The sequence below is a fragment of the Uloborus diversus genome, chromosome 4 (genome assembly GCF_026930045.1).
Source record: "Uloborus diversus isolate 005 chromosome 4, Udiv.v.3.1, whole genome shotgun sequence".
NCBI lineage: Eukaryota > Metazoa > Arthropoda > Arachnida > Araneae > Uloboridae > Uloborus > Uloborus diversus.
In genome coordinates, this window is record NC_072734.1 from 177,240,574 (window position 1) to 177,256,958 (window position 16,385).

General features: G+C 31.8%; 1 protein-coding gene across 1 annotated transcript in view; it reads left to right on the plus strand.

Annotated features, from left to right (window-relative positions):
- The first annotated feature begins 363 nt into the window (after nt 1-363).
- Nucleotides 364-16,385, plus strand: part of LOC129221014 (WD repeat and HMG-box DNA-binding protein 1-like) — a 44,275-nt gene continuing 28,253 nt past the window's right edge. Inside the window, exons 1-10 of the mRNA XM_054855449.1 lie at nt 364-428; nt 2,783-2,894; nt 7,155-7,306; nt 9,373-9,481; nt 10,503-10,600; nt 10,901-10,946; nt 11,654-11,746; nt 13,918-14,024; nt 14,107-14,188; nt 15,502-15,549. Coding sequence (XP_054711424.1) covers nt 364-428; nt 2,783-2,894; nt 7,155-7,306; nt 9,373-9,481; nt 10,503-10,600; nt 10,901-10,946; nt 11,654-11,746; nt 13,918-14,024; nt 14,107-14,188; nt 15,502-15,549 — 912 coding nt within the window. The remainder of the gene's footprint in view (nt 429-2,782; nt 2,895-7,154; nt 7,307-9,372; nt 9,482-10,502; nt 10,601-10,900; nt 10,947-11,653; nt 11,747-13,917; nt 14,025-14,106; nt 14,189-15,501; nt 15,550-16,385) is intronic.

Consider the following 16,385-nt stretch of genomic DNA (forward strand, 5'->3'; position numbering starts at 1 on the left):
AAGAAAAAAAAATTCAACAGTTACAGCTACGGACAAGTTTTCATTTCTATGGCACGTTTAATACGATTCTAATCCTACATAAGCTTTGTATGTCCTTTATTTGTAACATACATAAATTTGAATGCGTCATTTAAGGTTTTAAAATGCATTTTGTTGGACAAGTGACGTGATCCACGGATGTTAGAAGCTGTCATAATTTTTGATTTCACCATGACCGTGACTGTAAAAGAATTGGCGCTTCAATTTGCTTGTTTTGATGTTTTGGTTAGAGTGAGTTGTGAAAGATTTGTGTCGATGGTGTGTGTTCTATTTTAAATTTTGCGTCTTTTAAAACCATTATTACTATTTTTCATAAAATAAAACATGGAGGAAATGAGATATGCTCATAGCGATGGTCATACCGATATTTGTTTTGACGACAGTGGTCGGTAGGTAAAACTTTCTTTTAATAACAAGCTTATAAGCATCCTGTTATGTATTTCATAACGTGGAACACTTGGCATGTTTTCTCAAAAATTTTCGCCAAACTATTTAAGGACAAATCGCTTATCCATTACTTGTGAAACGTCGCTAAAAACAACCGTAAAAGTTAAAATATTTAACAAAACAATCCTTTAAAAAAAAAGATTTAAAATTCCCTTAAAGTGAAAATTAATGCTCCAAACGGGAAGATTTCGATAATTGGGAATCTGGCGATCTTTCTTCACTGGTGTCAAGTTTTGGCTCTAGCGCCTGCGCGAGAGATATTTTTCTTTACAAATCTAAACAAAGAGACAGGAAACATCTATTCACATAGGGTTACTATAAATAAGCCGGGTTACCAAAATAAAATTATTTACGCCTAATATGAGACGGCCGTGCCAGATTCCAAATTATTGAAATTCTCCCTGTAGCGAGTGCAGGGCTTAGCTTCCCTTTATCCGCTTTGGTTCGTTTAAAGATCAGGGGTGATTGTGGTCCGGTATTTTACCGAATTTACGGTATTTTCGGTCGTATTTCCGGTATTTTCATGTCTGAAAATACCGGAATTATGTTCTTTTTTCGTTATGCTTTTATCTCCCTACCTCCGCAATTTATTTTAAATTATATAATACTCATCAAATATGCCTGCAAGAGCCTTAAGATGGACAAATGTCATGATAATTTGTATAACACCAGCTCAAAAGCAACTTTGTAATCCATTAAAAATTTAATTAAATGTGCACACAATATTTTGACTCAGAACTATTTAAAACTATGGCAAAGGTGCACTTAAGTAATAGGGGCCAAAGATTACCCCCCCCCCCCCCTTCTCACTTTGAAACTTTCAGGTATTTTTTGATGAACTCACAATCATCCCTGAAAGATTCAGTGAACTCATCTTTAACTTTAGGAACCTTTATTTACACACCGCCTCTAATCAAATGTACAATATATACACAAGAATAAGCATATAAGCATAACACACAACATCAAACAGATCAACTACCGGTCAGGGCACACAACACCGCTACTCTCTATCAGACCTCAGTCATCTCTCCCCAAACATCCCTTCGCTCCCGAGCACCAGGCAGAAGTAATCGTGCAACCAGGAGAGAGGGGTCGAGAAATATCTCTGTTGGGGTGCCGGACACTACACCCCCCTCCAAATAACTAAATCACGCCATTTAAAGATAAGATAATCTACCAAGTATATGTCAAAAAAAGCAACATTAAAATAAAAATTTAGCATTTCAGCAATGAAACTTTTTCGCCAATTTTTCATGTTCCACTTAAATAATTCCCCCTAAATTTCGCCTAACAGTTTGATGATATTCAACAACTCTAAACTATTTCTCTATTGTGGTCAAGGTAGAAAGTAAACAAGTTGCCAAACTAAATACTTTCAACTAGAGACGTATCGAGTAGCACTTTGGTCGAGTAGCCGAGTACTCTGCCTTTCACTACTGTACCGAGTACCGAGTCTAAATTATGCTTTAAGAAGAAAGACTAACACACATGTGATAAATTTTGAACTCATTGAAGTAGTAGTATAGACCTCAGTTTTTAAAACAAAATTCCAACTGAAATTTAACTATGCATATGCAATATTAAAAAAAATTCGTTTGTGTCAAAAATGTTACAAAAAATTTATTTTTAAAATTAAAAATAAACAAATAAATAAAAGGTATGATAAATCAAGTTGGAATTAAGACAAATTATATCAATCTATTATGGTTCTAGTTCGCCAAAAATAAATAATTTTTAAAGCAAATAAAACAATGTTAAAAGCATAAATGTGCAAGAACACTGCAGACACACATTTCAAGGAATATCTTTTTCAGTGCATAAAATGTGAGCTAATGACTGTAAAGACAGCCAACAAGAAAAATTCGTCTTTTGTTGAATGTCTTTAAATCCATAAACTCACATTTTGTGCATTGAAAAAGGTATTCCTTGTAAGGTCAGAACATGTGTCTGCAGTATTTCTGCACATTTGTGCTTTTAATGTTGTTTTATTTGCTTTTATTTTTTAAACAAAGGTATTTTTATAATTCTTATTAATTTTTCTAAATGATTTCAGTATATTATATGCTCCTACTTTTTTATTAATTGTAAAATCTGTCTTGAACATTATTCAATGTTTTACAACAACTCAGTATTGGCCGAGTATCTGATCAAAATTTGGCTGAGTACTGAGTACTCGGCAAATTGGCCGAGTACCGAGCAGTTACCAAGTACTCAGTATGTCTCTACCTTCAACAAAAAACACTAGCACACTATTATGCCAAATGCCTAAATATTAAATATTTTTCCCATTTAGGTACCTTGTAACATGTGGAAACGACGGCGATATACGAATTTGGGAAGGCTTCGAAGACGAAGATCCAGTGTCTCATCACATGGGCGATAGCGTTTCCGCTGTGGCTGTGAAAGTAATTCAACTGATATATAATAATTCAACTGATAAGAAATTAAGTTTTTATAATTGGTCCTAAATGACCATACTTACCTGAACTTAAGTGATGTTAGACCAAGCCCAAATTATTGCACGACACTCAAGACTCATGCCCAAGGCCTGGTAACAAAAACTGCGCAACTTTCTCAAGAAAGTTTGCATACTATTTCTTAGTTGATGGAGAAATTGAAAAATTTTTAAGAAATAATAATCTGAAATTTCAGCCAATTAAGATTTGTGCCATATTTTCTGAAATATAATTCACAGATAGCATGTACTTGGATTGGCATCTTATTTTAAAGCATTTTTGGTGTTAATTTAGATTTTATCTTGCACATTTTTTTATCAATGTCCTCAGGCCTGGAACTATACATATACATTTGCCCCCCCCCCCCACAAAACTCTTTAGGGTTCCCCCCAGAGGCCCAACAGTGTATATTTGTAATGTTAATAAGTCTTAGTGCTAGTTTTTTTCTTTTTTTTAAAATTTTTTTGGGCTGCTGTGCCCCTCCCCCAATTGCAAATAGTTTCAAAAAATCCTGTAACAAAGCCCTCTGCTTAGAATTTTTAAGGGGCTTGAATATTTTCCATGTCATCTAAATTCCATTTTTTAAGATTATCAACATTTTTTTTCCTCGAAAATGAAAGCACAAGAAAACAGGAAAATTTCTTTTACCATTTTTCATGTTCATCTCATACTAGTCAAAATTGTTATCTAGTAGAGAGTAGGTAAAAAAAGGAAAGAGCAAGTATTTTTCTGTTCACCAATACTGGTTAGGGAATTGAGCCAACTAAATCTTATCTTGGTTGTTGTTTTGGGTGGAAAGCTATAGGGTGATAAAACTAATACCTACACTATTTGTGGTAGAAATTCCTGATCCTAGCTTTTCTGGCATAGAAAATATGAACATTGTAAAAAGTACAAACCTTCAAACGATTCAAAAATTATGAGGCTTACAATTTTTGAAAGGAAAGTGGAAATAAATTAAAATTTTTATTTTGTATTTTAATTAAAATTTTTATTTTGCATTTTCAATTGCTGTTTTTGTGATCCTGTACCATTATATCACTGTTAATTTTGCTGGTGAAAGCATGATGTATTAATCAATTAAGTCTCACCAGGTTCAATTTTATTGTGTGTAAAATTTAAACAATGTGTATAAAATTAACACACACACTATATGACCAAAAGTATTGGGACATTTTCAAAAATTCACATTTTTAAGGATTTCTCAAGAAATAAGAAACTATTTGCTTTTAAACTTTTGTCACATAAAAGGAATATTCCAGCTGTCATTTTCCAATAAAAATTATATCACCCTTGCTTTTTGGGGATCAGTAACAAATTGAGGGAAACAAAAGTTTTTTGATCATCATTCATTGTAAATAGCTGAGAATAAGCTGTAAATTTCAGAAATTAGATAGCTTAGTATGTGCAATTATTTTACGTCCTTTCAAGAAAGTATCACTGATATTCACAAAGATATAAGCATTTTTTTTTTCAAAACTGAATTTTATTTGAAGGTTTTTGGTTCATAACACGCAAAGTTTTCCATCAAAGCTTACCAAACTTTCAGAACACTTGACAGCATACAAGAGAAGTATAATACCAGGGGTCTGGCCAGAGGATATTTGGGTCCGTTAACGGACCCTTCACAAAAATCCGATCAACCAAAACGGACCTTTCACAAAATCCCGATCAAACAAAACGGACCTTTCACAAAATCCCAATCAAACAAAACGGACCCTTCACAAAATTCTGATAAACAAGATCGGATCTGTCACAAATTGTTTATTGAAAGAGCAAATCTGAAAGCAAAATAATGCATATTTCTGTGTATAAACCGATAAATTTTGGAACCTTTTTTTAAGTCAAATTAGAGGGATCAGCTTATACAAAATTGGCTAATTTTGAAAAAAAAAAAAAAAAAAAAAATCGGCACTTTTGCGATGCTCCTGCAAGTGATAAATAATTGCTACTGCCAATTAAATATAATGGTTGTTTGTTTTATCACAGCTAATTAGCAGCGGTGTTGTTGTAAACTTTTTTGAAAAGGCATTGGTAAGCACTTTTCTCCGCTCATGATTTAATAAACAATAATAATATATATCTGCGAAATGAACTTAGAACTGCAAGGGATAGTAAGGGTGAGGAAAAAATATGATCGCTTCAGATAGGGTTACCAATTTCAAAACTATCACCACTTAGCGTCTGGCGTTGAACCTTTATAATGACTTGATTAGAAAATATTCTCATCATTTTGTTGGCTTGTCAATATTTGCGTTTTACAGTGCGGGTGCGATGTTTAATTGTTATTTTGGGAGAAAATTATATGGGTTTTGATTTTTCGATGCTAACAAGGATGATGAACTTTAAATTAACTCTTTTAATTATCGTTTTTTTTTTCTTTAGATGTCTACATTTTGAAAAACGCAATCTTTTAACATCCGATATGAGAATCATATTTTGTTCTTTTTTCAAGCTAACTTCGCTTTATTAGGATTCAAATAAATGAAAAGTCTCTTTATTTCTGTTATTTATTTATTTATTTATTTTTTTGGTCAACTGTGTCCACAGATATTAATGATATGTTATCATAGGACTCTAAAATGCAATTTTAAAATAATTTTATCAAAAATATTTCTTTTACAAGCCGTTTTTATACTTTTGATGCCTTCACTTTGAGAATTGCGATCTCTTTGCATCCGCTATGGGAATCCGATTTTTCGAATTTTTAATGATTATTACGCTTTGTTAAGAGGTAAACAATTGAAATATCTTTTTATTTTTGTTAAAATCACGGAATTTATAAGTTTTAAACGAAATTCTGTGCTTTTTAAGAGTGTCTTGGGTCAAAAAGTTGAATGCTGAACCCTATTCTGAATTTTGTTTTATTTATTTATATTTTTGTTACAATTATTTTAAATACTGTACAGAAATATATCTAGTATAATTTAACATAATGCAGAATGGTAGATAAATATTGATATTTGAAAGAGCGATGCCCCCCCCCCCCCCCGCCAAATATCAGAAAAAAAATCCAGAATGATTTTCTTGTCATAGAAGTGGAAAACACTCAACTTCTTTAAGTTTAATTGATGCAGTTTGTGCCATCTCTAAATTCTAAAATTTCGTTTTAACAGTTTTTTTTTTTTTTGCGAAATTTTTTGATTTTTCACAAAATTAATTCATTTTTCACAAAATTATTTGATTTTTCACAAAAAACGGACCCTGTGAAAAATCCTGGACAGACCCCTGAATACTAAACTTTTAAATTAAAATATGAAAAATTTGATAAAATATGGAAATTTTCACTTCACATGCGTGAAAGATAGCACTTTATAACTTTGATAATCTAAAACCCAACTAGATTCTTCAACTCATGATAAAATTCCAGTTGAATATCTTAAAAATTCAGAAAGTTATCAGCAATCAAATGAGCCGAATTTGAGTAACTCTTGAAGAGACGACGAATCGTGATTGATCGTTCACAAATCATCTGTTTGTATCTTGAATCACAGCGAACGTTTGCAAGAAAATAATGCAAACTTGCAAATGACCCCTCACGGTGCATCGCCTATCCAAAAATTATTGAAATCCAACTCATTAGGTTGCTGATAACTTTCTAAATTTTTAAGATATTCAACTGGAATTTTATCATGAAATGAGAAATCTAGTTGAGTTTTAGAGTGTGGAAGTTATAAATTATTATCTTTTGTGCATGCACAGTGAAAATTTAATTGGTTTAAATGTCTATATTATATCATATTTTCCACATTTTAATTTAAAATTGTTGTAATACACTTCTCTTGTATGCTGTCAAGTTTTCTGAAAGTTTGATAAGCTTTAATGGAAAACTTTGCATGTTATGAGCCAAAAACCTTCAAATAAAATTCGTAGTTTTGAAAGAAATGCTTATATCTTCGTGAATATCACTGATACTTTCTCGAAAGTATGTACAATAATTTTACATAGTAAGTAAGCTAACTAATTTCTGAAATTTATAGCTCATTCTCAGCTATTTACGATGAATGATGATCAAACAATTTTTTTGTTTTCCTCAATTTGTTACTGAGCCCCGAAATGCAGGGTGATATCACTTTTATTGGAAAATGACAGCTGGAGCATACCTTTTATGTAACAAAAGTTACTAAGCAATTAATCTCTTATTTCTTGAGAAATCCATAAAATTTTTGAAAGTGTCCCAAGTGTATATATTTTTCTTTGTTTTTGTAGGAAAACAAGCTTTATGTGGCTTCTGATGATTTTAAGTTAAAGTGCTATTTATTTCCTGATACAGAGTTTGATGGAATAATTGCAGAGTTCAGTTCAACCGTTTATCATATTGTTTGTAGCAAAGATGGAAACTTAGTAGCTGCTGGTGGAGGGTAAAAACAATTGCTTTATTGTATTTTTATTAAAATGTTTACTTTTTATTTTATTACTTAACTGTCCATTAAGCATGAGACAAGAATCAAGTGGCTTGTTTTTGGTCTGCTGCAAATTATCTAAAATTATTGCCATAGGGGTTCTTTCTAATTTATTTCATATTAAAAAAGTGAATGATACTTGTCCTAATTGTAAAAGACAACTGGTAAGATACCTTTTAAGTCTTATGCATATAATATATATATTATTCTTTCAATTAGTCTTTTGCAAATTCTGTACACTCCCAGAAAACCCTGTATTGGTTTTCCCAGAAGAAACTATCAGCAAAAACTAGCTGGGCATTTGTAAAGTGGGGTTTTGTATAAAATATGTGCAATTGTATTTACTGATTTAAAAGAAATGTGTATATAGGCGAGACCTTAGCACATCAAAGTAATCAGTTATCCAACGTTTTGAAGCACAAAAAATGCACATTACTGCAGACACGTGTTTTGGTGTTCAAGGAACACCTTTTTCAATGCAAAGAAGTATAAGCTTCTGGATGATATTCAAATTCCACAAAATTGTGTGTAGTGTGAGAAGCATCCAGATTTTCCAAAATTTTAAACTATGTAGCTAATTGAAGAGTGCATTCTAATGTTGCAAATGTGATGAATTAGTTTGAAAAAAAAAAAAAAAAAAGCTGTATTAGAATCAATAGCTGTAATTTTAGAAGTATCCATCTTTGTACCGATGTACCTCATGATAGGGTAGATAAGTACATGGATTGGCTACTTTGTACATTTGCAAGAAATACATATACACAATAATTTAACTTTTATTAGGATACACAAGTAGAAATATACTTGAAAATGTATGAATATTAATTGAAACTGCAGCAATATAGAGAAACAACAAGACAAAACATAGAAAAGAATAAGAGTAAAATTTTTATAAAATCTGCAGCGTTATAGGGATTTAACTCAACAGCAAAAGAAAATAATGTTGCAGCTGTAGCAGTGCTACCACAAAATATGGGAGGGAGAAGGATAAAACACACATTTGAAATATCAATAATGCTATTCTCACCCTGCTAGGGGAAATTACATTTTGGGCAGTTGGTTTTGTTAAATATTTTACAAAAAACTCAGATTGTCATATTTGGTAACTTTTAAGGATTAAGCATAATTTTTACACATTTTAGTTGCACTTTACGCTTTTACCCATTAATTCTGATTTTTTACTCATTTTGAAATCGGATTGCATCCACTTCTGTAAAATTTTCTTGTTTTGCTTTGCTGTGATTCTACCACATGGATATCGCTGATTATGGATACCACTAAAGAGTGATAGCCTCTATTAAAGTCTAAAATAGTTCAGCAGAGTTGGTCTATAAACTAATGTCTCAATCTTTCCTTGAAGAATGATGAAGAGACTTCTTTAAAATATAATTAAAACTTTTTAAGGTTTGAAAAGGTAACTGTATAATTGCAAAAACTCATCCAACTGAAGCCAAAAGTAAAACTATTAAATATGAGTAGCATGTTTTTGTTAAGCCCATTCTATTATTATCGCTAATTCATGACTGCAGTCAGCTGGATAACTTTGGCATCTCGCCGAGCAATACGAGAGCTCAACCTAAATCCATGCTCGTTCTGAAAGGACATCACCGAAATCAAAAAGAGAGAACAAATCTCAACCATCTTCTCTGTTAAGTAACAAGCACTCATTAGTATCAACATCAACACACGCTACCAATGAGGATGCACTAAGTGGCCGTGAAGCCTCCCTGCTTAGCTATGAGCGGGAGTTTGTGATATCACTTGTCGGATCCAATGGCTTGTTTACGATTCCCCATTCGCTATGATTGTTCACTCAAATGAGTATCTCAGTTGACTTGCTTAATGTTCTGTTAAAGTATAGTAAGTGTAGAGACAATTGTTACAAAACTATTTCTAACAATTATGTGCTTACGTGCACCCAACTGTGGGTGCTCATATTTCACTTCTCGCTTTGCAGCCATACAACCACAAGAGTTATAGCTTATTTTTATTATGTTTTTAAATTCAATTTTATCTTATTTTAGGGACTTTTTAATAAAGCTCTACAACAATGATAGTAAAAGTTTAGCAGAATTTCGAGTTCATGATGGTCCTATACTTAGTTTGACATTTGATACCCAAGGCAAATATCTTGTGAGTATCAATGAAATTTTGTATGGTTATCATTTGTTATTTTTGTTAGTTTTAAACTTCTTTAAAATGTAGTAAAAGTAAAACTGAAAAATATATAATTTTTTTTCTGTGATTAATTATTAAAAATTGAATGATCATCGCTATTATTGAGTTGGTAATCATTTTTTCATCTATATTGCTTGATGTCTATTTAAAGTTTTTCATATGTGTTGAGCATTCTCAATTGCACTGCATAATGCAGCCCGACAAAAGAGAGTACTTTCTTCTCTTTTTTGGATAAAGTTGCGAAAGAACTTTTTCCAAGTAATTTGACAAAATTCAGTTATTAAATAGTTTTTGTTTGTAACAAACTTTAGTTTCGTTTTCATTATCTCAATTGAATAATGTCTTGTGTTGTAAGAAAATGTCCTTTTATTTAAAAAAATGGCCTGTCATATGTATTTAAGAAAAAAAAAATCACTGAGCACTCTGTGTTTAAGAGAAGGGTAGCGTGATGGGTAAGGCATTGGATTTGTGACCATAAAGAAATGGGTTCAATCCTAAGCGGTCGAAGATCCACCTTCTTCTTTAATGGTGATGCAGGGGGGGGGGGGGGCGTTAAATATGCTTGCAGTAACATAGTCCTTCAAATGAAACAAAACCTCTGGAGAGTGCTGGACCAGTTTCTGGTCTGGATCAAAAAATCAGAGCTGTCTTCAGGGTCCTATCCAACTGGTTAAACTAGAAATAGTGGTCGGTATGAAAAGTGTGTTTAAGAACAACCTGTGATTTAACAAACTAAGTTCTTGGTCACTGCAGTGTTTTAAAGGTCCGTCTGAATCATCTTCTGTTATCATGTGGTATTCTGATTTATATTTTTTGTTTGAGTTTTTTTGAACATTCTTTTCCACTTCTAATTGAAATAAGTAATTTAAAAAAAAAGTGCATGCAACAACTACCTCAGTTGTACCATTCGATACTTTAAGGAATCCATAAGTCCTTACAGTAACTGTTGTTAATGTTAGTATTGTTAATATTTTAGGCTTCTTCTAGTTGTGATGGAACGCTTCGCATTTGGTTGCTTTCAGATCAGAAATGTGTAAAATCTTTGCCGATATTTAAAAAGAGCAATGATATGAAGTAAGCAATTTTTAATTTCATCTATTGTAGATTGCAAATAATGCTCATTAGTATTATACAGTCAAAAAACTTTTAAATAATTATAAATCTGACTGTTCATATTAAAGTTTATCATGCCTCAGTTTCATGCCATTATATAAGTGCATTCTATATCCTCATGGGCCTTAGTGCCGTATGTTTCTATACTTTACAAAAATAATATGTGTCGGTTACAATATTTTGAACTAATTTTTATGAGAATATCCTTGTTTCCAAAGATATTCAACTGTCATTGAGGTAGTTTTGTTTTTGTATTTTCAGCCCTGGAAGCTCTTTAAATCGCATTGATTGGAGTCCTGACGGCCAGGTAATAAATCATCCTGCTCATATTAATCTATGAGCTGTGTTGACATGGTTTAAATCACATATTAAATCAATTGGTTCCAAGAAATTTTATTTTTTGCATTATAACCCTTGTAATATGTGTGTGCAATAATTTGCAAATTTCTGCTTTAATGATGCTAATGTGGTATGAAATGCCTCAATTGATTACAATTGGTTGCTGCTGTTGCAGAGTTTTATTTATTTATATATATTTATATTTTTTGTGATCCAAAAAAGCTTTTAATCATCTGAAATTAGCAGATATCTAATAATTTTTGATAGTGTATATATCGATATGTGTATATACAGATATGAGAGTGTGTGTACTGTAAAGCACCATACCTGACAACTTTTACGTATTAAATATTAAATGTAAAGCGTTTTAGCTATTATTATGCTTTCACTCTCAGTGCCTGTCCATAAAACTTTCAAAATGCGATTGCATCTGTTTTTCTGGAACTTTTTTATTTTTGTGTACTATGCGATTCTATTTCTTGGGCATCAATAATTTTATGTTGACCATTATTTTTAATCCTTCCTGTATCCAATTTACTGTAAAAGACTTGCATGCTTGTTTTTTTTGTCATATGTATTGGAAAATTTCTTTGCATTTGCATCTGAGTTGATTCATCGCGAAAACTTGTAAAGACTAAAATGTAAGCTGCTATAGGATTCAAATTTCCTTTTCAGTTTATTGCTGTTCCTATCGATGCTGCTATTTCTTTCTATCAGAGAGATACATGGGAATGCAAGTTTTCTTTCACTGATAATTCAACCACTGGTGTAAGTATTTCCAATCTAACTTATTTTTTAATTCTGAAATGTTGTTGTGCCTCTAAATTGCGTTTAAATTGGGACAACTGTTAATTTTTTGTGGAACAGAAGTTCCCAAATTTTCTGATTCGTCCCTTTTTGAGTACTGATGCGAACTCACAATCAGACCTCATATATGGTCAACACAAGAGTACCAGACATTGAAACTGCAGCTGGCTGGGACGGCCAAAGCTGCTTGTTAAATAAAAATATAGATAATTTTGTCAACAAAATTTAATATTTACAGCACATGAAATCAAAGGACTATTAACAACTAAATTTGAAGTACTTTAGGATATAGGGGAGGTTAGAATGTTATAGCTGTTACTTTCACAGTATCAAAAATGGAATAACCAATGTTTCCTCTTGACAAGTTTTTAATATTAGGTTGTAACTTTTGAAAAAGCGCACCTCGGGTCACTTTTAATGGCTATTCTTGCTTAGTATTTAGACTCCATAAATGTGCTAATGCTGCAAGTACGGGTTTCTAGGGATATGTGGACAAAAACGGCACTAAAAACTTTAAAAAATGGAGATAATGTTGAAAATATTTATATGTGACCTCAAAATTGAGCAAATTATTGTTACTTTTAATTTTTTACCTTACTTTTTTACTTACTCATTTGTTTCACAATCTTATATGATTCGCAAGAATTTAAATTGTCAATTAGAAAGAAACAGATTAAAAACGCATTATGAACCCTTTGGAACAAAAAACACCTCATCCTCAGGTTTCAAAATAACTTGTGCCAACTTTCAAAGCCGTAAAGGCTAAGGTGCTCCTGAGCATTGCAAAACTGCAGTTTTGTACGTTTGAAAAGTCGCTTTCATGTTTGTGGTCTCTGGTAATATATTTTACTCTGTAGCTCGGGGCTTGAATTGAGACTAAGATTTTCCTTTGAATCAAAACCCTTAAAATTTGTGAATAAGAAAGAAGAAACATGCGAATCGAAAAGACGTAACTATGACAACGCCAAATTAAACATCAATAATTTTAATGGAGATGAGATTATCAGAACTTGATTTTGGCGTGTAAATTTTTTTCCTTTGGAGATAGAAGTTTAGTTTTTCGACCATAGGTCGAGTTAGATCTGGAGTTAAAAAAAAACCTGACTGTGGGAAACTGTGGAACAATTCCTTAACTTTTTACTGATAGATTTAATGAAGAAAGTTATGTCTAAATTTTAGCTAAGCCTAAAAAAGTTCAAGCTAAAAACACAAGTAACTTCTGCCGTATTTAAGTTAGAGCATTGAAACAAATTGCATAGAACGCGGAAAATTCTACCCTTTCCAACGATATATAATATTAATATATGCAAGTAATTTTTCACCCCTTTAATAGGCAATAATAGGCTACACAGAATTTGAGCTTAAGAAATTAATTACAGAAACACTAATTCGAATTTTAAAAAATAAAAACCCAGGTGCACACCTATGGGGCTCAAAGTAATTTTGTACTAAATTTCAATGCTGTGGGCGCTATGGGGTCTCCTGGATACACATCCGCCACAGACTTCCTTCCAGAATTTCTTTGAAACCTTAATTTTATTTACTGTAAAAGAGATTTTTAGAGAACATTCACACCTCCCTCGAAATTCTTCTACAGAATTCTTTCGAATTCCTTTTAGGGGGTATTCCCCCCCAGGTTGAAAAACCCTGATGCAGAAGATTGGGTATTGAAGGGCAATAAAATAACTCGTCCAGGGAAAGTAATTTTGAAAAATGTACTTATTTATTAATCAAATTTTGCTTTGAGCTGGTTGGTCAACTCGATTTTTGACAAATTTTCCTTTTTTTTTTAGCAGCACATAATTCTAGTTTTGGCTCCTAAATTGATAACCAAGAGAATTAATTGCTGTGAGTGAACAAATTGTGTTATTTTAAATATGTATGCAATAGTTAAAAAGTTTCAATTTTAATCCAGTGCCTAACTTTAAAAAAAAAAAAAATCCTGGAACCATAATCATGGGAGCAATATTCGTTAAAGCTGAACTCCCTTCAAATATTTGTCTTACTTGTTATTTATTGTGCAAGATTTTAAATGGATTTTCATTCATTTTAGCTGAAAATGAGGTTACTAAATAAGTGTTTATCACAAACTAAATACTAACACAATTATATGAATTCTTTTGTTGATGCAGGGTTTATCTATTGTTACCTTCTCTCCCTTTGGCAATTTCATTGCAGCAGCTGGATTAGATGGTAAAATGATTGTATGGAATGTAGAGGCAAAAAGTATTGTCTCAAGGTAATTTAATTGTCATAAATTTTTTATTTAAAAATTTTCTATAAATAGTTACATGACCTAAAAATGTGCAACCATATTTTAGGAAGATGCATGAAAAAGAAATGGCTATTTGTGGTTTGAAATGGAGCCCAACTGGTAAAGATTTAGCATTTTGTGATATTGAGGTTAGTAATAGATTATGTGATTTGCTAATATATCAGATTAGTAAGTTATTTTTAATGTCATATCACGCTAATGGTAAACTGATAATAGATGCTTTTAATATTAATGCATATTGATAATTTGCTATGTTTGATTTAAAAACTAATAATAAAGTCTTTCAAAATTATCAGTTATCAAGACAAAGAATTCCCAAAACACTTTTTTTTTAATATGAATTCTTTCAAAATCTTAAGCTTAATAAGCAGTTAAAGTTGTTTGAATTTGTGTTATATCTTAGTTTTTAATATAACCTAGTGCTAAATGTTTGCTAATTCAGAGGCCAAGATATTAAAGATTTTAGGAAAATAATTTTTCTTTGTGAAATATGTGAGCAGGAATGTGTTGCAGCATTTATTTGCTTAGAGCTAAAAAGCATCTACTTCTGTTAATTATTCCAGATGTAAATTTTATGTGCTTTGTAGTGTAGCTTTGTGAAAAGCATAAGCAACAACCAATGTTTAGTGGAATTTTTTGTAGAGGAGTTCAAATGAGTTGGATGACATGTGCCTTTCTTATCCCTTTACTAATGCCGTGTTTTTAAGCCAAATAGATGTTAAAAATTAAGAATTTCTTTATTAAGTAGGCAAATAGTAGAATATGATGTTTATTGTGCCTAATCTCTCTGTGAAACACTAAGTCTTTACATCATTGTATTGTTATTATAAATAGGAAAATTGAGTTTTTTCTATAGATTTGGATATATACTGAAGTATCAAGTTTTGTTCTAAATATCTGGTGCATTTTCCCTTAAATGTTTGACCATAAAATTAAATTTATGGTCCTGCTGAAATGTTTAAAAATATAGGAGAAGGTGCCCATTTCAATTTTCATGAATTTGTAAATTATTTTTTTCAAAAACAAAAATTTCACTACAAAGAATGGTAACGCTTTTATTTATATATTTATTGTAATATAATAATTATATAAATAAAAGCATTTTATGTTCTATAGAGTCCCACTATCCGAGTCATGTTTATCCGGGCTCTGGTTATTCAGAAGTACCTTAAATAGTGTACTTTTATCCCTCTCACAATGGTTTTAAAAACAGGTTTATTCCAAAAAACAAAATTAAGACATTTTAGTACTCAAGTTATGATATTAATACGAATTGGTACTTGACAGTAATAAAAATAATTTTATTTTATTTGAATTGTAAACAGTTCAACTGTATATACTATCATTTACAACATTTTCATCAACAAAATCTTGCATTTACTTATATGGATTTTAAATGAATTTTTTGCGTTTTTTTTCATAAAATCTTTCTTTGTTTCAGGGTCAGATGGGTATTTACGACAATCCATTCACCTCAAGTACAGAAATGGTAATTTATCATAAATAGTACTAATAGTATACATTTTACATGCTTGGAAATATTTATGTGTTACAAGGTAAATTAGCTTTTTATTTCATTTCTGTTATGTTGGTGTTTGAAATTATAGAAACTTTGGAGCAGAGTGTAATACCCCCCCCCCTTCTCCCATACATATACATTTTTTTTTTCTTGTTGATGGCCAGAATTCACTGTAGGGGGAACACACTGCATCTGTACTTGCTGACACTCAGATGTCACACGTCCCCGTTATGAAAATGCCAGTTCTGAATTCACCAAGAAATGATCAGATTCCGAGTTTTCTTTGGCATTGAGAAAAATAACAAAAACATTATTACTGCTGATTAAAAATTACTACTACATTTTAAGTTCCCTTGGGAAGTTCAAAAACCTTTTGTTTCAATTGTTCAGTATTTAAAGTCTGCAATCAGCCTGTTCATAGTCTCTCGGCCCCTGTTCGACTTACAAAATGAACTTTTGCATTTCTTGGCATAGTGAGAAGAGCATAGGACTTGACTATTGTGTTAAAACTGAAATCGTCACGTGTGATTCACCTGTTGAAGGTTTCTTTTGTACCGTCCTGGTGGCTTGATCGGTAAGATGTTGGACTGGTAACTGGAGAGTCTGGTATTCAGTGCTAGCGAGCTTGTAAAAGAACATCTGTGTTTGCTGACGATAATGGGGCATGTTAAATATATTGTGGTCACAAGGTCCTCCAAATTCCAATTCAAATCTATGCTTCAGAGGGTGCTGGATCAGGTTCCTCAGCTCCAGGTTTGGATCAGAAAACAGGGCTGTCTTCAATACTGCATCTAACCAATTAAACC